The following is a 22681-nucleotide window of genomic DNA, read 5'->3' as shown; positions in this document are numbered from 1 at the left end:
TGTCGCGCGTTACCGGCGCTGCCCGCCGCCGCCGCCGCCGGAACGCTCGCCGCCGCCGCTCTGGCGAGGGCTGTGTTACCGCCGACTGGGGAGACGACACTGCTAGAGGATAGACGTCACTTCAGTGCGTGGCATCGGTGAGTTTTTACAAAGTTACTTCTTGTTTCTTCATCTCTCTTACAATATTTCCCCCTCTCTCCTTCTCCCTTTCTCCCTCATCCTTTCTCCTTCTCCCTTTCTCCCTCTCCTTTTCTCCGTCTCGCTTTCTCCCTCTCCCTCCTTTCACCTCTCTCTCTCTCTCTCTCTCTCTCCCTTTCTCCCTGTCTCTCTCTCTCTAGCTCTTTTGTTGTGTGTGCTACGGTTGACCAGAGGTGCGAGAATTATCCTAGGGAATCTGTCGGTAAGTGTGTGTCCACCAGAGAAATGTCAGCATTATCAAGCTAAATGCTGTTAAGACAGCTTCTGCTCAGCCATCGGTTCCGGCGGCATAGTGGCCACCTCCTACGCGTATCTATCAGAATGCGTGCCACGCGCGTGTCGCCGCCGCGCGTTACCGGCGCTGCCCGCCGCCGCCGCTCTGGCCAGAGCTGTTCTACCGCCGACTGGAGAAACTACGTTATTGGAGGACAGACGTCACTTCAGTGCTTGGCATCGGTGAGTTCTTCTGATACTTTTGCCAAAAATTCTTTCTCTCTCACACGCTCTCTTTCTCCCTCCCACTTTCTTCCTATTTTCTCTCTCTTTCCCCCTCTCCGTCACCCTCCCTTTCTCCCTCTCCCTATGTCACCCTCCCTTTCTCCCTCTCCTTATCTCACCCTACCTTTCTCCCTCTCCCTTTCTCCCTCTCCCTTTCTCAATCTCCCTATCTCACCCTCCCTTTCTCCCTCTCCTTATCTCACCCTACCTTTCTCCCTCTCCCTTTCTCAATCTCCCTATCTCACCCTCCCTTTCACCCTCTCCTTATCTCACCCTACCTTTCTCCCTCTCCCTTTCTCCCTCTCCCTTTCTCCCTCTCCCTTTCTCAATCTCCCTATCTCACTGTCTTTCTCCCTCTCCCTATCTCACTCTCCCTTTCCCCTCTCCCTATCTCCCTCTGACCATGAGACTACGGACCATCGACATTTGCTTGGCAGCGGTGAGTATCCACTGCTTTCTACTACAAATGTGTAAGGAAGCTAGTCGCCTATCTATCCGCGCGTTACCGGCGCTGCCCGCCGCCGCCGCCGCCGGAACACTCGCCGCCGCCGCTTTAGCGAGGGCTGTGTTACCGCCGACTGGAGAGACGACACTGTTGGAAGATAGGCGACACTTCAGTGCGTGGCATCGGTGAGTATTTACAAAGATCACTTCTTTTTTCTTTATTTCTCACACGTTCTCCCTTTCTCTCTCTCCTTGTTTCCCTCTCCCTTTCTCCCTCTCCCTTTCTTAATCCCTATCTCACCCTACCTTTCTCCCTCTCCCTTTCTCCCTCTCCCTTTCTCAATCTCCCTATCTCACTCTCCCTATCTCACTGTCTTTCTCCCTCTCCCTATCTCACTCTCCCTTTCTCCCTATCTCCCTCTGACCATGAGACTACGGACCATCGACATTTGCTTAGCAGCGGTGAGTATCCACTGCTTTCTACTACAAATGTGTAAGGAAGCTAGTCGCCTATCTATCCGCGCGTTACCGGCGCTGCCCGCCGCCGCCGCCGCCGGAACGCTCGCCGCCGCCGCTCTGGCGAGGGCAGTGTTACCGCCGACTGGGGAGACTACATTGCTAGAGGATAGACGTCACTTCAGTGCGTGGCATCGGTGAGTTTTACAAAGGTCACTTCTTGTATCTGTCCAATTTTATTCATCCCTCTCACACATTGCCTTTCTCCCTCTCCCATTCTTCCTCTCCCTTTCTCCTTCTTCCATTCTCCCTCTCTCTTTCTTTTGTTGCGGTTGCTTTTGCTGCTGATGACCACGAGACTACGTTGTGAGACATGGAGACCATCGACATTTGCTTAGCAGCAGTGAGTATCCACTGCTTTCTACTACGAATACAAATGCAAGTTAGTCGCCTATCTATCATCGCATTACCGGCGCTGCCCGCCGCCGCCGCTCTAGCTATGGCTGTGTTGCCGCCTACTTGGGAAACAACGTTGTTGGAGGACAGACGGCATTTTAGCGCGTGGCATCGGTGAGTTTTTACAAAGATCAATTGTTTCTGCCTAAGGCCTCAGCCTCGAACTTAGCGGGCAGCGGGGCGGGAGCGGCGGCGGCGCGGGAGCGGGGCGGGCAACGCAGACCCGTTCTCGAAACAAGCGGGCAGCTCGCGCGGCGCTTTAGCGGCGAAGTGTTGTGTTCGGGGTTGTGTTGTCGAGATATTTGTTTTTATTCGCAAACGAAATGTCTAAACAACGGCGACAATTTAATTTCGATTCAAATTTATTCCTAACGCTCGATTTATTGTGGGCAAAAGAAGGAGTGCGCTGCCCGCTCGTTGCCCGCTCCCTCGCCGCTGCCCGCTCGTTGCCCGCTGCCGCCCCGCTGCCGCGCCGCTGTTTTCGAGAACCGGTCTATTTGATTTTACGCATAAGATCCTGCCGCTCCCGCGCCGCCGCCGCCGCCGCCCCGCTGCCCGCTAAGTTCGAGGCTGAGGCCTAATTTTCTTCATCTCTCTCATACACTCTATTTTCCCGTCTCCCTTTCTACCTCTTTCTTCTCCCTCTCTCTTTCTCCCTCCCCCTTTTCCCCTCTCTTTCCCGCCTTCGCTTTCTCACCCCTTTTTTCCTCTCTCCCCTCCTTTCTCTTTCTTGTTAACGCTCTTTCTCCCTCTCTGTCCCCTATCTCACTCGTTGCTTTTGCTGCCGTTGGGGACTTGGAGACCATCGACACTTGCTTGGCAGCGGTGAGTAAACCAACGGTGCTAAGATGCGTAACTATACGAGTGCGTATACAGCGCCTATCGCCGCCGCCTTCGGAAATGCCTGTAGTGCTTTAGCAATGTCGTCAAGAATACATTGATTGAAGATCATCACTTCTGACTATTCTGCCTATTATTAGGTCTTTGTTTTTTTAGCCCTCTCTTCCGCGACTATTTTTGTGTTTACGGTAGGCTTGCCTTTAATATTTTGCGTGTAATACGCATTATTACTGCGTGTAGCACGCGTGAATGTGAAGTTTACGTGATACACGTTAGTATGTATTATGATTGCGTGTGTCACCCGGAAGTGAGTACTACGCTATGTGACATTCGTGTTTATTGCTTGTATCTGTTGTGATTTCGTACGCTGTTTAAGAGCGTTGTCACATTTTTCATGCAGAAATCGAGAATTTGGCAGATTTCGAAATGATTTTAGTCATATAATTTATTGTTATAGCTTCTTTTAACTTATATCATCGTAATTATCATACGTTTTTACGGAATGTCTATTGACAAAATCTCGTTCAAATTGGATTTTTGTCTACGAAAACAGCGAATTTCGAAAGCCCGATTTCCAGGTAACTCGCGAAGGCACAACTTTGAACTAATATTACAACAAATTTATTTCTAAGTAAGAAGATAGAATGTATTCATTAGAATAAGCATACCCTGAAGAAGAAAGTGTATTGAGAAAATTTTGATGTTTAATTCATTAAAATGCATTTTTATCATGTCTAAGATAGTCAAAATTCGAGAAAATTACTGCAAGAAAACAGGTCACATCTCATAATCTAAAAGTCATTTGGCAACATAAACTACTTTATACTTAAGAAGAAACATAGTACTATTATTGTGTGAAAAAGAAAAAATATCTATCTTCAATCTTCAAATGAAAAATTAATTTGAAAATACTATAAAATCGGGTGCATCAAATGGCATAAATCAGTCGTGCTTTGGCACTCGTAGACGCCGGGTCTATGTCAGTTGACTGCCCACTGACGTATATGCGTCACGCGTGATTTTTTCGTAAATTGTAGTATGATTGAGTACTTTTGATCCGCAAGTATTTTTAATTTATTTGTTTAGGTAAATCGGACTTGTAATTTCTTTCTTTTCAAACTTTTTATTATTTTATTTACAGAATATGGGTAGAATAGATAAAAGATATTATTATGGTATCTGTTTGGTCAGGAAAAATAAATGACTAATAAAATGTTTAACAGGGTGTCAAAACATTAGTCTATCTATGCTATTGTGTTTCTACCAACATAAAATATACTCTTCCTTACTAATAAAAGTTGAATAGCGTCTGTATGGTCACACAACGCTTCGTCATGTTTTTCCGAAAGTTCAATTACTGACGACTGAATGAAAGAAATTGGTGCGTAACTATTCATCTGATATTAAACGTTTAGTAATAAAGGGGTAGGTCAGGTAAATGGCAAATCCACCAGCGGTCGCTCGATGACACTTATGCCCGTTTTCACCATCAATTCCTAATTTTTAAGTGACCCCTATGACAACAAAATTCCTGTTATGTGTTACCATAGGGGTCACTTAAAAATTAGGGATTGATGGTGGAAACGGGCATTAGACAAATAGTTTTATAAAACGTCAACTAAGTTGGTTAGGTATTTGTATTGTAGATACTTATACAAATGAACGTATAAAATGAGTTTATTTTTAAAAGTATAGGTACAGGGTGGAAACGATAAGTGATTTCACTTGATTTTTAATTATACAAGATATCGAGAAACTGTTTACTGTTCCTGTAAGTGCTTCATGAGCTCTTTAAAACAATAACAATAAATAGGTCAAAGAATAAACTGGATCTATGCGAAAATTCAATGTTTCCGAATTTCATACTAAATGTATGCCGCCAGCCATACCTACCATATTAGAAGTGTTAATTTTATAAATTTAAATTTTTAATTAAGTAATATCACAGAATAAGTAAGTAATATATAATAATCAAACAACAAACTCGTAAATTGCATTCTTATTTAAAATATTTACGGAAAACATGATTTTAGGTTTAACTTGCTACAATATCATCAAGAGATACTAATTAATAAATACTAAATAAACAGATAAAGGGGACGGCATTAAGACACTCAGAATTCTCAGAAACCATTGATTTCGTGTTTGTTTGTAACTGTATTAAATGTATGAAAGCTGGAAATATAGGTTTTTTGAATAGATTCAGTTCGTTCTTAAACATATTATTGATGCCGTTTGCTAGGTCTCATGAAGCACTTTTTCAGTAAGTAACCATTTGTTCGACATCTTGTATACCTACTATAAGAAATATTCGAGTGAGATCACTTATCGATTATTTTCGTCATCCTTATTTGTATTAAATTTAATTAAAATACACTAAGGCTGAGATGCACCACCTAAACTTTGACCCTAACTGACAATAACCGGTGTTTTATGTTAGACAGATTTTTGACATCCAAAATTTTGATGTCAATGTTAAAGTAAGACGGTGCAACACGGCCTAACAAATGTATCGTAGACAGTACTTTTTATTTTCTTTATAAATCTTTCTTTTCTTTGTAAAGCTATCTACAAGCTTTTATTTTCTTTGACATCTGGAGTTGTAAAATCTTGCAACTTAAAATTTACTTACTTCCCGTTTTCCCATTGAGCTGAAATTTTGCATGTCTACACACAGGCATGCAAAATTTCGTTTCATTTCGCACTAAATAATTTAATTTACACATGTTTTCATGCGATGGCCAAGTCAATATATTTATGTAAAACGTTAAAGATTTCCTGGACTGGACTTGGTATTACATGGATCTCACAACTTTTTGCCGTAGAACATCTGAGTAGTGAGACTTGGTTTTTTGACAAGTATTGTTTTTGATGGGTTTGTATTACAGAACGCATGTGTACCTAATGGGATAACTGTTTAAAAACACGATTAGATAAATTTTGCTCTATGGATAAAAATCTTAAAGTTACCTCTGATTTTTTAGCATTATACGACCGTGGTTTATAATAATAAATTCTATAAAATCACAATGATATCAGTATTTACCTCTTTGATTTCCTGACTTGTTTAGATTTACAAAAACTAAATATTTATTATTAACTTTTAGATAATAATTTGAATGGCGCTTACGATGTTTAGTTACGAGCTCTTTGATGGACACAGATAAATAGATAACGTTTAAAAAATGGCACGCTCGTTTTCATACATTTCATTCTATTTATTTAACCTATCCATATTTATGTGCGGAAACGTCACAAAATCAGAATAAATTTTAATTTTTCCAACCCGCATCATAAAAACTAAAAAGTCAAAAGTAAAATTTAAATAGTATATATTTTTCATAAACAAGCTTTTGATGCTGTAAAAAGGATAAAATAAAACATAAATTCTTTCAAACCCATCAACTTATTACTTTACTCAATTTAAAGATTAAAAACTTGTCGCGGGATTTACTAGTGTAAAAAATACATTAATTACGTAACTTGATTTTGCTAAAAGTCTGATCTGAGAAAAAATCAAATAGGTAAATTATACATTATTTCTTTATTATTATGTATGATGTACTGTCTTAGCTTAGGTACGATACAACTACGGATTAAGATCGTTTAGTCGACGCAGCGTTGAAATTGTACAGATAAATGCAGTTTGCGCACTCACTACGCGACGTCAAGCAATAAAAACCTAAAATTCGAACGCCAACTTTTTGCTACAACGCTCTTAAGAATACGAAAATATCTTGAAGGCAACCTTCCTTTTAGCTCACAGAACTGATGGCCGTTGGGGCAGAAAAGTTCACTAGTAGCGATCATGGGACTGGACAAGTCCTCCCACTAGGTGGGCCGATGATCTAGAAATGGTCACAAGAAGCATACCGCAGGTGCAAATCCTTGGACAAGGCCTTTGTCCAAGAATTTCTATCTTTAAAATACCCTCTATAATGAATATTACTTATAATTTTTTTCCTTCTTTCACTCACCCTATTTTTTACATCGGAAAATACTTTATGTCTGACTCTCCCCGTAGAACACTTAAATCCGACGGTATAGATGACCCACGCTGAACTGTCCCACCAAACTCAATGACAGGGGGGCGCTACCATCGTTCAACTATATGGTTTCCAACATGGCAAAAATCGGAACCAGCGATCCGGATGATTCGGATTGACGGTGGCGCCCCACTGTCAATGTCATGGAGTATTTTGGAACTATACCTACCGGACGAATGTCCAAACGACAGCTCCTTCTCAGGCTATAGTCTCGCTCTCCAACGAGGAGAGAGACCCCATTAGAGGTTTTTGTGTCGGCCGTTTGGTGTAGTGGTTCGAAACGGACTACTATTCCGGAGGTTGCGGGTTCGATTCCCGCACAGTAGTTAAATTCAAATTCAAATTCAAAACGTTTATTTGCCAAAAACACAGTAATACAAATACAAATGTGTGCATGAACATATTTGTTTGTATTGGACTGGGTGTTTTCTATCATTCTATGTATAATAAGTATGTATTTACAAAAAAAAAGTATTTAAGTATGTTTATATCCGTTGTCTAGTACCCATAGTACAAGCTTTGCTTAGTTTGGGACTAGAAGCGCAGTGTAAAATGTCCAAGGATATTTATTATTAATTTATTATTATTATTATTACCTATTAGAACAGGACCCCCGTCCCGCCGTATCGGGCTACGGTCTACTCTGCTGATCAGAGGAGTAACAACTACACGACCCCGATAATAAGATTCAATGTCCTTTGTCCACAGCTACCTCCTCCTCTGCACGTTGCCGATCGTGTCCAGCCTGGTCAGCATGATCTGGACGCAGGAGTCGCCGCGGTATTTGCTAGACGTAGGCCGCGAGGTCGACGCCATGTTGGTTTATCAGGTAGGTTTAAAACTGTCTATACCAACCAACGGAAAAGCTTGAAATTAACCCATTTCTTGTATCATTAGCTATCTGCCCGTACACTGATAATTTCTGGTTTACAATAGTACAACATTTTCACCACCTTATTCTGTACCATTCTCGTGCGTCTTCCTTCTTTTTTTCAAGCAAGAGCTGAAAATCAGTGTTCTGCTCATTTTAGAGCAGTGTCTACACTGAGCTCTCTGCTTTTTTGCATCGCTGCGGCACACTTATACCTTAGAGGGCGCAGGATTTTCTTTCTTACTCTTTGTAATGTACTATATCTTTCCTGCTACTCCTGTGTTTATTAATCTTACTTTTTGCTTCTTGTGTGTCAATTTGTTTTGCAAATAAACCATTTCTCTATCTATCTACACGTTAAAATAGTGTGAATAATATTTCCCGTAAATTTTATCAGCCTTACTTATAAACTAGCAGCCGCCCGCGACTTCGTACGCGTGGATCCCGTTTTACCCCCTTAGGGGTTTAGTTTCGTAAAATCCTTTCTTACCGGATGCCTACAGTACGGCCAACGAGAAGCGATACCAAATGTAAACAAACCTAATGTCATGGTCATTTGGAATAGCAGGGGTTTGAATTTGACATATTTTGGCGAGAGAACGAGACATTACGACAAATACACAAGATGGGAAGAGACAGAATAGATTGTCAGTTCGACAGTCGAATCGACCTTTTGTATTGCTGCTAATTGGCCGTACTTCATAACATCTACCTGCAATCTGCATGCCAAATTTCAGCCCGATCCGTCCAGTGGTTTGGACTGTGCGTTGATAGATCACTATGTCAGTCAGTCAGTCACCTTTGGATGTTTATAAAAATTAAAACGCAGTTTAACAGTATTAAATCATACTTAAAAACTATAATTAGTGTTAAACAACGTCTGAGTGATTGCTTAAATAGCTGTCAAGTTCAGCGTCGGATCAGAACTGACTGAAACCTAAGAAAAGGGTTCCAATAACATAGCCCATATTACCAGAAACATATTTATTCTTATTTTCTAAGCACTTATCTTAGTGAATAAAATGACACGTGAAACACGTAAATTATTTACATCATCAAGTCGAAACGAAGTCAGTGTATCATTTTCGCCAACATTTTACAAAACACTATTTCAAGTTAACTTTATTGAGCAAAAAACAAGCCAATTTTATTTTATTTCAGTGGTAATTTTTTTACATTTTTTCTTGGGGATTATAATTACTCCAAATATGGCATGTAATTTGAGAATTACAACAATCGTTAAATTAATAACGGTTAATAGAAAGTGAAACATATTAAAAACTACTTTTAATGATGAATATGAATTAATACAGTTTCATTCAAATACATTTTTATTTATTCATTCTTTAACTTTTTCTCCCAATATTTCTGTTCTAAATCCAAAATTATCATTCTTTTCTGGTGCAGTTCCTCCTCTCGTTTTTCTTTGTTTTTAATTGATTTTTTCGCAAGTAAAAACAATCGCTTTTCATAATATGCCTTCTGAAAAAAAAAACAAGATTGATAACAAGAAATTAAAAAAAAATGCATTAAAAAAACCGACTTCTAAAACTATAACTACTCCAAAAAGTACACTAAAATTCAGAAAGATAATTACGTTATTTATTTATTAGAACAAATAGGTAAACCTTAATTCTTTAGAAATTTCCATCGATGTAAACAAACACTTGTGCACACAATTACACTATTATTACTCACGTTTTCTTAATATCATACTCATTATTTCACAAGCTCATGAAACCAACTTTATTCTCATGATGAAACAAATATAAAATCTAACATTGAAAACAAAATATTTTATCAAAATATTTGGATGGTGAAAATTTGTGCTACATGTTAAAATGTCACATCGACATTTGACATTTAAATTTAGGTCCTATCTCTGGAAAATCTGTAAGTCATAGACAATATTCATAGATAATAATCTGTAAATTTAATCGATTTTATTTCAAGTATTCAATTATTTCAATTACCAATTACTTTGGTAATATTAATTTAAAATAAATATAAACGAGGTTATATTCAACAATGTATTTTTTCTTCATTGAATGCAACAACACACTTTGCGAAGAAGTCTTTTATTCAGCTTTATTATACAGACGCGTGTCACATAAATTATATTTCCTAAACAAATAAAAAAGGGAAAATTAAATTTTCTTTGATTAAGAAGATCCTATTTTGACGATCACATTACTGATCTCAACATCAATCAGAAGAGGGATTGATCTTAATAATTATACAAACGATCTTTGAAAATCTAATAATCGTCTGTTGCAGTCCAGTAAATGACATTTACAGAATTGCGATTAACGAGAGATTTTGTCGCATCACTAGTAGATCAACTGACATAGACTAAAAATTCGTCAATGTCAGTTGGCCATATTTGTTTACATTTAGGGAAATTTCTAAAGAACTAAGGTATATAAATGACCATGATTGATATTCTCGGAGTCGAGAATCTCGGAAATCGGATCAGATCCAGAAGCCTCTGTGTAATCGGTGTACTACATACATATTATTTATTATTATTTATTTATTATTATTATAAAAAACCCAACCGAATTAAGAACCTCCTCCTTTTGTTGAAGTCGGTTAAAAAATGTAAAAGTTTCAGAAATAAGCACATATGTACTTCGAAAAAACCATTAAACCCTCTAGCCAATACTGATGTAGGTAAATACTGTGATTATGGGATATTTTACCATCGTCGGATAACTTGTAACAGAAGAATAAGTTTGGCTCGTTGACAGTTTCAGTATGGGAAATATGTTAAAATGACAAGCTTATTCTTCAGTTAAAAGATAACTGACGATGGAAAAATTAACCCTGAAATAGGGATTTTGATGACCAGCAGCGGTAGCAGCTAAAAAAAAATAGTAAATACGTACTAAACTTAAATATAAATTATGAAAATACCTTTTTGTCTTCATCCCAGTTTGAAGATCGGATTCTTTTCTTGGCTGGTTTTCTTTCCATATTTTGATGTTCCATTTTATGATTATAAAATATATAAAAATTAACACGCGAGTGCAGAAGAAAAGTCGAATGGAAAATACCACGCACTACTAACACCACCGCTCTATACTCGGGTTGCTGGGTTCGTAGGTTTTCACAAATTAAAGTTCATATAGACTGGTGAGACGGTAACCAATTGTGTAAGCGTGGATGGGCTTTCAAGGCGTCCGACCGGTACCGAGGTTGCGTACTGACTGACTATAGTCCGATCGCCGAGCAAGTAGAATTTCATCCAATGACCCCAAGCTACCCATCTTTATCGCTCGCGCGTAATTATATTGCTGTCGCGCTCGCACACTCACTTTTCAGGTAACAAACGTAAAAAGTGAAAATAACACGAAGGTACACACAAAATAATTAGCATGAAACACGTGGCAAAGGTTGGCACAAACAATACAAAGTGAAAGTATAACAATAGATAGACATTACAACGGTTAGTGTTTCTCAATACATAGTTACAATAATTCAATGGACTAATAAATACACCACATGTTACGTCGGTCAAACACTAAAAAGACTTGAGTTAAACATTCTGACAATAAAATCCGTGGTAGAATAATAGGGTGTTTCTGATGAGATTCCAACTGTGAATTACTCAGTCGTCCACCCACTCTAATCAAACCGTCACTCAAGAACGGGCAAAGGCGTTGAAGCGAACGACTGCAAGTCTTGCCCGCCTGCAAGTCGGCAAACTCTTTAGCAAAATGAAAGCGTTGCACTTCTCTAAAAATCAACAATTCAGCGTACTCTAAATCAAAGGCGGATATGTGACCACGTCGTGGCAACATCTTAGCGAATCTACAAACATAAATTACGCATCGCAGAAGTTTAGACCAAGAAGACATGCGTTTGGCTAAACCGATAATGATAGAATCCTCGAGCGAACTTGAAGACACTAATGAGTGTTTCTTTTCCTCGGGTGGTTCTACTAGCGTCGCGGGATTGAAAGCGGAGACAGGCCACTCAGAGGGGCGTGACTTAGCCCATGGTGGACCACTAAACCAAAGCGGGTGATCAATAATTTGTGCGGGTGTGAGACCTCGCGACAAACAATCTGCGGGATTTTCACGACCTGCAACGTGGAACAAATCTTGCGGTGATAGCTCCTCCTGAATTTTGGCTACTCTATTAGCCACAAACGTATCCCACCTATGAGGCGAGGAGTGAGCCCAACAAAGAGCGACTGTGGAGTCAGAAAAAGCGAATATTTTATTGATTTGAATGCGGTTTTTACAAGATTCAACTATAAAACCAATAATTTTGGCAAGAAGCAATAATGCACAAAGTTCGAGACGAGCGAGAGACTGAACCTTACGCGGGGCGACCTTTGACTTGGCACAACGAAGACTGAGCGTTAATTTGTCAGCATTTTCCACGTGAAAATAAACAACACCCCCGTACGCCTTCTCACTAGCGTCTGCGAAGCCCATAATAGACACCACACTACCTGATGTGATACCTACATGGCGCGGAATCTTGATTTGCTCCAGCAGAGGAAGCTCACTTCTAAAGCGGATCCACAAACCAACAACATCTTCTGGCGGGTGATCATCCCAATCACAATCACACAGCCACAGTCGCTTAACAATCAACTTTGCGAACAAAACAACGGGCGCGACAAATCCCATCAAATCCCAAATGCGAGCTATACATGAGAGTATAGTGCGTTTCGTGCAAGCGTCACCAGGCTTGTCGATTTTCAAACAAAACAAATCAGTAACTGGGGACCAACATAAACCCAAAACCTTGTGCGAAGCGGACTCATCAAATTCCTTAACAGATGAAAGGCGATGTGAAAGCGGTATGTGCTCTAGGACCTCTTGTGAGTTGCTCGTCCATTTGACAAGATCAAATTGACCAGACTTCATGAGGCCTATCACTTCATCAGCGGTGGCGATAGCATCCGACTCTGTGTCGACAGAGTGGACGTAGTCATCCATATACAATCCAGTCTCAATGGTTTCCCTCGCTTTAGGAAACGCGTCGCCCTTATCAATTGCCAACTGCTTGACAGTGCGCAATGCGTGAAATGGACTAGACTTAAGTCCAAAACAAACTCTATTGAACTGATAAACCTGCAGTGGTTCATCTGGTGAAAAACGGTACAAAATGCGTTGAAATCTACGATCACAAGAGCGGATGCCAATACACAAAAACATCTGACGTATGTCAGCCGAAAGAGCGATGCGGAACAGGCGAAAATTAACAACAATACTAAACAAGTTACCTTGTAGGTTTTGACCACTATACAAGATATCATTTAGCGAGACAGAAGTGCTAGTCTTAGCACTACCATCGAGAACGACGCGAAGTTTAGAGGTTAACTTGTCTTCTCTAATAACTCCATGATGCGGTATAATATACGAAGGCGGAGCATTAACAATATCCTCCTCGTCTGAAGGCGCGGGTGAGATATACTCTTTCTCCAAGTACTCTTTAATAACGCCGTCATAAGCTTCTCTAAGATTAGAGGACGCCTCTAACTTGCGTTCCAAACAAAAAAAGCGTTTTTCAGCGGTCCGCCTTGAATCTCCGAGGGAGCTAATGTCACCCTTGAAAGGCAAAGCCACGACGTACCTGCCAGTCTCGTCTCGTGTAGTCGTGCTTGTATAAATGTCTTCACAGACCTTATCGTCTGGACTAAATATTGGAGGCATACTTACCTCCTCCAATTCCCAAAACTTGCGGACTACAGACTCGAGGGGCGCGGAAGAATAACAACAAGAAGAAACCGTGGTGTTTATACATTGGGTCATATCAACACTGACGGGAGCGGAACCAACAATAACATATCCCAGTACGGTCTCCAATGCGAGAGGCGCGGATGCGGGCGGCTGATCAGGGCGGCCCTTTATCCTAGTAGGCAACAAAAGGTGCGGGAATATCGAAGCCCCAATCAACATATCGATTTTGCCAGGAATGGCATAAGTATCATCAGCGAGCGGTAAGCTATCAAAGCTTGACAACAAAGAAACATCCACCTCAACAGAGGGCAAGCGGTCGGTCACTTGGTCCACAACCAAAGTGTCCGCATCAAAACAAATACGGCGGTTAAAGCGAGAATAGAATTTAATCTGAGCGATATGTTGGACGGTTTTACTAGAACCTCCAATTCCTTAAACGATAGTGTGTGTCGAACTATAATTCAAAGGCAAATTTAAGCGTTGACAACATTCGCGAGTAACAAAATTACTTTGAGAAGCGCTATCCAACAAAACACGAATACAATGTTCCCTGCCATGCGTATCAAAAACAATAACACGTGCCGTAGCAAGTAGCACGGTCGTAGGCGTGGGAGAAACCGGTTTGCTATTATCCAAACTCGAAGAACACAGCGCGGCGCTCACAGGCGCGGGCGCTTCCACATTCACCGGGCGAGCCGGGGCGGGCGCAACGTTATGCGCAGGAACGACATTTTTAACCAAATTATCAAAATGCAGCATTGAATGATGTTTGACACCACAATGACGGCATCTACTATTTGAATTGCAATTTATTGCGCGGTGCTTACTACTCAAACAATTATAACAATAACCATTTGACTTTACAAAATCAAAGCGTTGCTTACAAGACCAATTTTTAAACGTGGAACATTGATACAAATGAGCGTGTTTGTTAGTACACAAACTGCAATCATCGCTCTGCGGCGATGCAACAACATCTGTGTGTTGACCTTGACGGCCTTGAGGGCGGCGGGCCTCGTTTATTATTCGAACTATTATTACTCGAACTATTTTGCAAAATATTCACATGATCGCGGATGAATTCAACAAAACTAGCGAAAGTAGGTATCTTAGTACCTCGATTGTCTAACTCGAATGATCGGACAGTTTCCGAATCCATTCGCTTTAAAGCTATTGACAAAAACAAATAATCCAGCGGGTCATTCAACTTTAAATTCTTTAGCGCGGCGACTGAAGATGCAAAGTTATCCAGAAAGTACTCCAAGTTACCATAATTAGCGTTAGATATAGCTCTAAAGTCCAAAATCTGATCAATATAAGCGTTTGCCAACAAGCGTGTGTTTTCATATTTTTCCTTTAAAGTTTCTAAGATCAGCAAATAATTATCAGCGCACGGCGTAATGCCTGCACACACTGACTGCGCTTTCCCAACGAGTTTACCAATAAGATAATACAACTTGTCCGAGTCTGACAACGATGAATTGTTGTGTACAGTGTTAGTAAAGCTAGAATAAAACAAAGGCCAATTTTTTATGTCACCATTAAACTCGGGTATTTCAATAGCGGGCAATCTAGGCAAATTAAATTTAGGTTTACTATCTACTTGCGGTGGAGATTGAGTTTTATCGAAATCTGTCAATCCTTTGGCTATTTTCTTTACGCGACAAAACAAATCTTCAAAAGACAGAAGCGACTGATAAGAAACAACATATTTTGGATTACTTTCCAACTTCAAAGTGTTAATTTTGTCCAACAAACATTCAAAATCGGAGCGCAAAGTATCAATAGTTTCAATCTCATATAAAAACAATTCTTTAATACTTTCATTCGAAACATTATTCGCGTGATCGCATATCGTTTGCATACGCGAAAATAAAGTTTCGCTTTTAGCGTACAAAATCTTTAAGTGCGGTTCAATACCTACTGACACTTTATCCGTTGCCATGTTGAATGGGACGGGATGCGAGTTTACAACGATAAACAAACTTATAAGTACAGACGTTTGCTAACGTATCACTGGCGGAGCGGGTTGCAGTATGCAACTATCAATGCGAATAATAATAGAATAAACAGATGATACCTACGCGGGTTCAACGTGCTGTCCTAATCAATAATTTAGCGGCGGATTTATACAATAACAAATACGTAAGATACTTACATGAACTATTGCGGGTTACGACAATAAATAATATACCTAGCTATATAAGTATTTACTTAGTGAATGTAATAACTGCGGGATCGACTATAACAAAATAAAATAGTTATTACACTGATCGTTACGAAGCGGACGAACAATACCTACCTACAAGATTTCAAGCGGTTTTAGCGCGATAACTATGATTGACGTAGGTATAATTATAAAGCGGGGTTGCAATAGACTAAATCGTTAAATCCGGCTCGGTTTGGACCATGAATATGGATGAGCGTAATTATACGTTAAATCATAGTTATCGCGCTAAAACCGCTTGAAATCTTGTAGGTAGGTATTGTTCGTCCGCTTCGTAACGATCAGTGTAATAACTATTTTATTTTGTTTCTCGGAGTCGAGAATCTCGGAAATCGGATCAGATCCAGAAGCCTCTGTGTAATCGGTGTACTACATACATATTATTTATTATTATTTATTTATTATTATTATAAAAAACCCAACCGAATTAAGAACCTCCTCCTTTTGTTGAAGTCGGTTAAAAAATGTAAAAGTTTCAGAAATAAGCACATATGTACTTCGAAAAAACCATTAAACCCTCTAGCCAATACTGATGTAGGTAAATACTGTGATTATGGGATATTTTACCATCGTCGGATAACTTGTAACAGAAGAATAAGTTTGGCTCGTTGACAGTTTCAGTATGGGAAATATGTTAAAATGACAAGCTTATTCTTCAGTTAAAAGATAACTGACGATGGAAAAATTAACCCTGAAATAGGGATTTTGATGACCAGCAGCGGTAGCAGCTAAAAAAAAATAGTAAATACGTACTAAACTTAAATATAAATTATGAAAATACCTTTTTGTCTTCATCCCAGTTTGAAGATCGGATTCTTTTCTTGGCTGGTTTTCTTTCCATATTTTGATGTTCCATTTTATGATTATAAAATATATAAAAATTAACACGCGAGTGCAGAAGAAAAGTCGAATGGAAAATACCACGCACTACTAACACCACCGCTCTATACTCGGGTTGCTGGGTTCGTAGGTTTTCACAAATTAAAGTTCATATAGACTGGTGAGACGGTAACCAATTGTGTAAGCGTGGATGGGCTTTCAAGGCGTCCGACCGGTACCGAGGTTGCGTACTGACTGACTATAGTCCGATCGCCGAGCAAGTAGAATTTCATCCAATGACCCCAAGCTACCCATCTTTATCGCTCGCGCGTAATTATATTGCTGTCGCGCTCGCACACTCACTTTTCAGGTAACAAACGTAAAAAGTGAAAATAACACGAAGGTACACACAAAATAATTAGCATGAAACACGTGGCAAAGGTTGGCACAAACAATACAAAGTGAAAGTATAACAATAGATAGACATTACAACGGTTAGTGTTTCTCAATACATAGTTACAATAATTCAATGGACTAATAATACACCACATGTTACGTCGGTCAAACACTAAAAAGACTTGAGTTAAACATTCCGACAATAAAATCCTAAGTACTAGAATTACCATGCCTTAAAATTAACACGCTAAAACTAACGAAGCATTTACATCTTAAGTTTGTAAAAGAAGTATTACAATTATCTAGTGTACTGTCTGACTGACTGACATAGTGATCTATCAACGCACAGCCCAAACCACTGGACGGATCGGGCTGAAATTTGGCGTGCAGGTAGACATCCTGTTAGGATGTCTCGATTAAAACTGAGCTGGCGCCCTTTTATCACACTTTTTTTATGTATTAATTTAATTTTTATGTTTTCTGTGTGTGTATAATAAAGTATTTTTATGATATACATCCTAAGATTTTTCATCGTGCTTTTTAATTCAACATTAAAAACATCAATAATTGTTCGCAGAACATCCACAGCGGTAACCAGATTCGCATATGCGGGAAGGCTAACGTAGCGGCCGCTAACACCAACTCTGAATATCGGTTGGGCGAATTATCTCTGCCGGGCAAGCGTCGCCCGCCAGCCCTGCACCACGTCAGGCATAGTGTTAAAATGGTGAGATGTACTGCCACTGTAGCACTACTAGCTGCCTGTACCACCGCTGTGACCCTTCTAGCTGCCTATACCACCACTGTAACACTGCTGTACCCCTTCTAGCTGTCTATACCACCACTGTAACCCTTCTAGCTGTCTATACCACCACTGTAATCCTTAAGGTTCTAGCTACAACGCCAACTCCGAGTGCAGTGCGCTACAGCGTTAAAATAGACAAATATACCACCACTGTAACACTTAAGATTCTGACGTCAGGCATAGCGTTAAAATGGCTACTGTAGCACTACTAGCTGCCTATACCACCACTGTTACACCGCTGTGACCCTTCTAGTTACCTATACCTCCACTTAAACACCGCTGTGACCCTTCTAGCTGCCTATACCACCACTGTAACACCTCTGTACCCCTTCTAGCTGCCTATACCACCACTGTAACATCGCTGTACCTCTTCTAGCTGCCTATACCACCACTGTATCACCGCTGTACCTCTTCTAGCTGCCTATACCACCACTGTAAACCTTATTAAGGTTCTAGCTACAACACCAACTCCCGAGTGCCGTGCGCCACAGCGTTAAATGGTCAGATATACCACCACGGTAACACTACTAGCTGCCCACACCACCAATATAAATCTTCTAGCTACCAACACCAACTCCGAGCTTTCCCTGCACCACGTCATACACAGCGTCAAGATGGTTTGATATACCACCGCTATAACCCTTAAGATTCTAGCTACAAAACCAACTCTGAGTACCGGTTGGGCGAGCTCTCTCTGCCGGGCAAGCGACGCCCGCCCGCCCTGCACCACGTCAGGCATAGTGTTAAGATGGTGAGATATACCGCCACTGTAGCACTACTAGCTGTCTATACCACCGCTGTAACCCCTCTAGCTACCTATACCTCCACTTAAACACCGCTGTGACCCTTCTAGCTGCCTATACCACCACTGTAACACCTCTATACCCCTTCTAGCTGCCTATACCACCACTGTAACACCGCTGTACCCCTTCTAGCTGCCTATACCACCACTGTAAACCCTAAGGTTCTAGCTACAACACCAACTCCGAGTGCAGTGCGCCACAGCGTCAAAATGGACAGATATACCACCATTGTAACACTACCAACTACCAGCTGCCTGTACCACCACTATAACACTTCTAGCTACCAACACCAACTCCGAGCTGTCCCTGTACCACGTCAGACAAAGCGTCCAGATGGTCATATATACCACCACTGTAGCACTACTAGCTGCCAATACCGCCACTGAAGCTCTTCAAATTACTATTACTGCAATAGAAGTAAGTAAAGGTGAGATAAAATGGAAAAATGGTGACATATCATCATCATTTCAGCCACAGGACGTCCTCTGAACATAGGTCTCCCCCAATAATTTCCAGATTGACCGGTTGGTAGCGGCCTGCATCCAGCGCCTTCCTGCCACCTTTATGAGGTCGTCTGTCCACTGTAATAATGTGTAATCTGTTGCTAATCCGTCGGGCTATGTCAGCGGCTTTTAGTTCGTTTTCGAATCTCCTCATTTCTGATTCGATATCGAGCATAGCCCTCTCCATAGCACGCCGAATTTTACCAGCTACGCCAATAACTTGAAAATTTTCCCTTTCCAGTTCTGGCAGGCGTTTTTCCAGCTATTCTCGAGTGCGTACAGGAGTACGACGCTGTCGTTAGGCGGGATACTGCTCTTCACTACGGCTGTACAGGTAAAAAAAACTTAACTATTATAAAACATGCAAACGAATTGAATACCCGAAACGTATTTAATCAGTGAAAATTGATAGGGATAAAGCGCGCAAAGCTAAAAGTAAGAACCAGTGATGTCACTACGTTGTAACACGGCGTGACGTTCATATTTCAACGCACCATAACTTCTTAATTATTTAATTGACAGATATACGTGTCCAATGTTTTTTTTATAATATATTGACGGACAAAATGTATTTTTTTAAACCTGCCATTTTAGTAAATAGGTACAATACAGTTTATCCTCGCTAGGTCGAGGTATAGTTCGTTTCATCTACGAAGACGCGCCCCAGCAATTTATGATCTCGGTCGCGCGGGGTGCGGGGAGTTTGATCCGAGCAATCCGTAAGGAATTATTGTAGTGTGCGTCTGCTCTCATGGATAATTAGCGTGTACCGATAACACTCAAACATTAGCGGAAGGATGGTGGGGCGCTTCTTCGTGGATGAAACGATCTATATGTACAGTCACGGAATGAAAAGGTTCGTCAGTTTTCAAATTGATTCCTTCAACGAATCGCGAGCACATATTACCTTTTGAAACTATGTTACAGAATCATCTCAAGTTAGAGAAAATAATCTTTAACTGTTCGTCAGTAAAGTTCAAAATTATTCAGATCAAAGTTGTTTGACGATTTAACTTGTCAAGAAGATTATTATGATTGAGAAACTAAAACCTTCTTGTTGGTTCAACCTGCCATTATCTATTAAATAAAAAAAACTACATTTTGTAACATTGCACTGATGGGATAGAAAAATAAACAAGCAAAACCTTATTCGTTAGCAAACGTCATATTTATTTAAATGTTAGCAGCACTGTTTCTTGAACGGTTATGTTGGCAGGATTGACTCTTACAATACCTAGTGCAAGCGAAAACCGACACTAAGGTGACGAACCTTTTCATTCCGCGACTGTACTTTAAAACTTAAAAGACTTTTAACGGCTTTCTTTCTATTTCCCATCAGTTCTACCTATCGTCCTACGTGCCGACGACGGTCGACCAGATGGAGAACGCCCTATTCGCGGCCTCGAGGCTGACGGAGCAGAACATGACGTGGGAGAGCCACCACTTCAACGACACCTTGAGCAACGTGGAGTACCGGAACGCTGTCTTCGACAAGTGCACCTTCAAGGTGAGGCGATTTTAGGAACATTTTGGTCCATTTAAATTGACTCAACGCGAGAAATCTCGTAAGTCCATAAAGGTAAGTCCACAAGTACACCTTCAAGATGAGACATAGACTCTCGCCCGTATTCACAAACATTACTATGTGGTCTCAGTGCGCGTGGACGCAAAGGATGACACACGAACCAATCACAGAGCTCTATTCAACGCTGCTTCACTTAAGCAAGCATTGTTTGTGAATACGAGAAAATCCTTATATTAACTTCGAAAGAGCACCACCAGGAGTGGAGCCTGCGGCTACTTATCAAAACACCGGTGGGGTTTTATGAATCTTAGAAACTAGATACTAATTTGTACAATCGCAATGCTATAGCGCCACTTGTACTTGAACGCGACGCCGTCATTGGCAGAGTAGTCGCGTTGCTATTTTAGCTGCCACTACCTCGTCATGCTCGGTGAGTGATTGTCATTGTCTTAACGCTATAGGACAACGCTCGCAACTGTTGCGGGCATATTGCATTAACAGAGCTGGTATTGTGCAACTAGCATTCTGTAATACGCATGTGGAAAGATTGACAGATTAATTCTGTTGCAGATAATTGCCTGACTTGGTGAAATATTTGAACCTACCACTTTGTAAATATTCACGTTTATAAACGAAAATTCTTTAATTCCAGGATATGCTGATGGCGCGAGTGCTGTTCAAAAACTGCACCTTCACGGGCGTGGCGTTCTCCAACATCAAGACTTCGTACACGTACTTCGAGGGCTGCCTGTTTTATAACAGCACGTGAGTTATACATGTTTCCTTTTGAGGATTCCGTAATTCAAAAGTAAGATGTAGTAAGACCCTTTTAGGATCACTTAGCTGTCCTGATCACCTTTCTGGCTGTTTTAGACCTTTTTTTCAGGAATGTGTGGTGGTATCAAGCTGAAATTAATATAACTGTCTTGAAAAAACTGTAAAAAAAAATCAAACAACGCAATCCGAAATACGGTTATTTGAGTTTTATTTTTTTTACACTTCACAGTGGAATCAAAACCTTTAATCCCAAAGACTTAGTGGCAGATGCGTAAACGAACTAAAGTCGCTGACATAGCCCGACGGATTAGCAAGCTGAAGTGGCAATGGGCAGGGCACATAGTACGCAGAACTGACGGCCGATGGGGCAGCAAGGTTCTGGAATGGAGGCCGCGTACCGGATAACGCAGCGTGGGACGTCCACCCACAAGGTGGACCGACGACATCGTAAAGGTAGCAGGGAAGCGCTGGATGCAGGCCGCTAACAATCGATCAACATGGAAAGCATTGGGGGAGGCCTATGTTCAGTAGTGGACGTCCTATGGCTGAAATGATGGTGATGACTTAGTGGCAGGCAGAAAGGTAATAAATAAAGGAAACAACCCGAAAATCGTAGAAAAAAAGTATTTTTCGTGACAACAAATTTTATTTGCAGTTGATAGACTAACGTACGGAACCCTCTGTTCGTGATTCCGACACACTTGACTGGTTTTATTTTTAACTACTATTTTACTTCTCGTTCCCAGCATAATCGACACAGACATGGAGGTGGGCCGCGAGTTAGACGAGTGGTGCGTGTTCAACGCGAGCGTCGTAAGAGGAATGCGCGCCGGATGCGCCAGGCATGCTGACTTAACAGTCCGCTTAGCTGGGATACTGGCGGAACAGACGTATGCGGCTCACGCTATGTTAGCAGCTGCTGCATTAGGACTGCTACCCTATAGGAGCGTCGTTCTTGGTAAGTGTATTGTCTTAACGCAATAGGACAACGCTCGCCAGTAATTCGCGGGCATACAGGGGGAACAAAGCTACTATGCATGCTTCTGTATTAGCGTCAGTAGCTGAGCAGACTTATGCGGCTCATGCTATGCTAGCTGCGGCTGCATTAGGCCTGCTACCCTATAGGAGCGTCGTTCTCGGTAAGTGCATTGTCTTAACGCTATAGGACAACGCTCGCGGGCATTCTAAAGGTACATGATTGACATTGTGTTGACGTAATAGAACATCACACATGTATATTCTGACAGCATTCAGGTGGCGTAGTGTGAGTTTACATCAAACGTCGTCACTAGTGACCGCGTAAAAAATAACATTACAT

At 40.9% G+C, this 22681-nt stretch overlaps 1 protein-coding gene across 1 annotated transcript in view; it reads left to right on the top strand.

Moving 5' to 3' along the window:
- Positions 1-22681, top strand: part of LOC135084801 (synaptic vesicle glycoprotein 2C-like) — a 33397-nt gene that overhangs the window by 7916 nt on the left and 2800 nt on the right. Inside the window, exons 9-14 of the mRNA XM_063979539.1 lie at positions 7647-7767; positions 17528-17677; positions 19303-19395; positions 20401-20568; positions 21239-21351; positions 22110-22321. Coding sequence (XP_063835609.1) covers positions 7647-7767; positions 17528-17677; positions 19303-19395; positions 20401-20568; positions 21239-21351; positions 22110-22321 — 857 coding nt within the window. The remainder of the gene's footprint in view (positions 1-7646; positions 7768-17527; positions 17678-19302; positions 19396-20400; positions 20569-21238; positions 21352-22109; positions 22322-22681) is intronic.

This window comes from Ostrinia nubilalis, chromosome 27 (assembly GCF_963855985.1).
Source record: "Ostrinia nubilalis chromosome 27, ilOstNubi1.1, whole genome shotgun sequence".
In the NCBI taxonomy this organism is placed as follows: Eukaryota; Metazoa; Arthropoda; class Insecta; order Lepidoptera; family Crambidae; genus Ostrinia; species Ostrinia nubilalis.
This window is presented reverse-complemented; position numbering and strand designations above follow the sequence as displayed.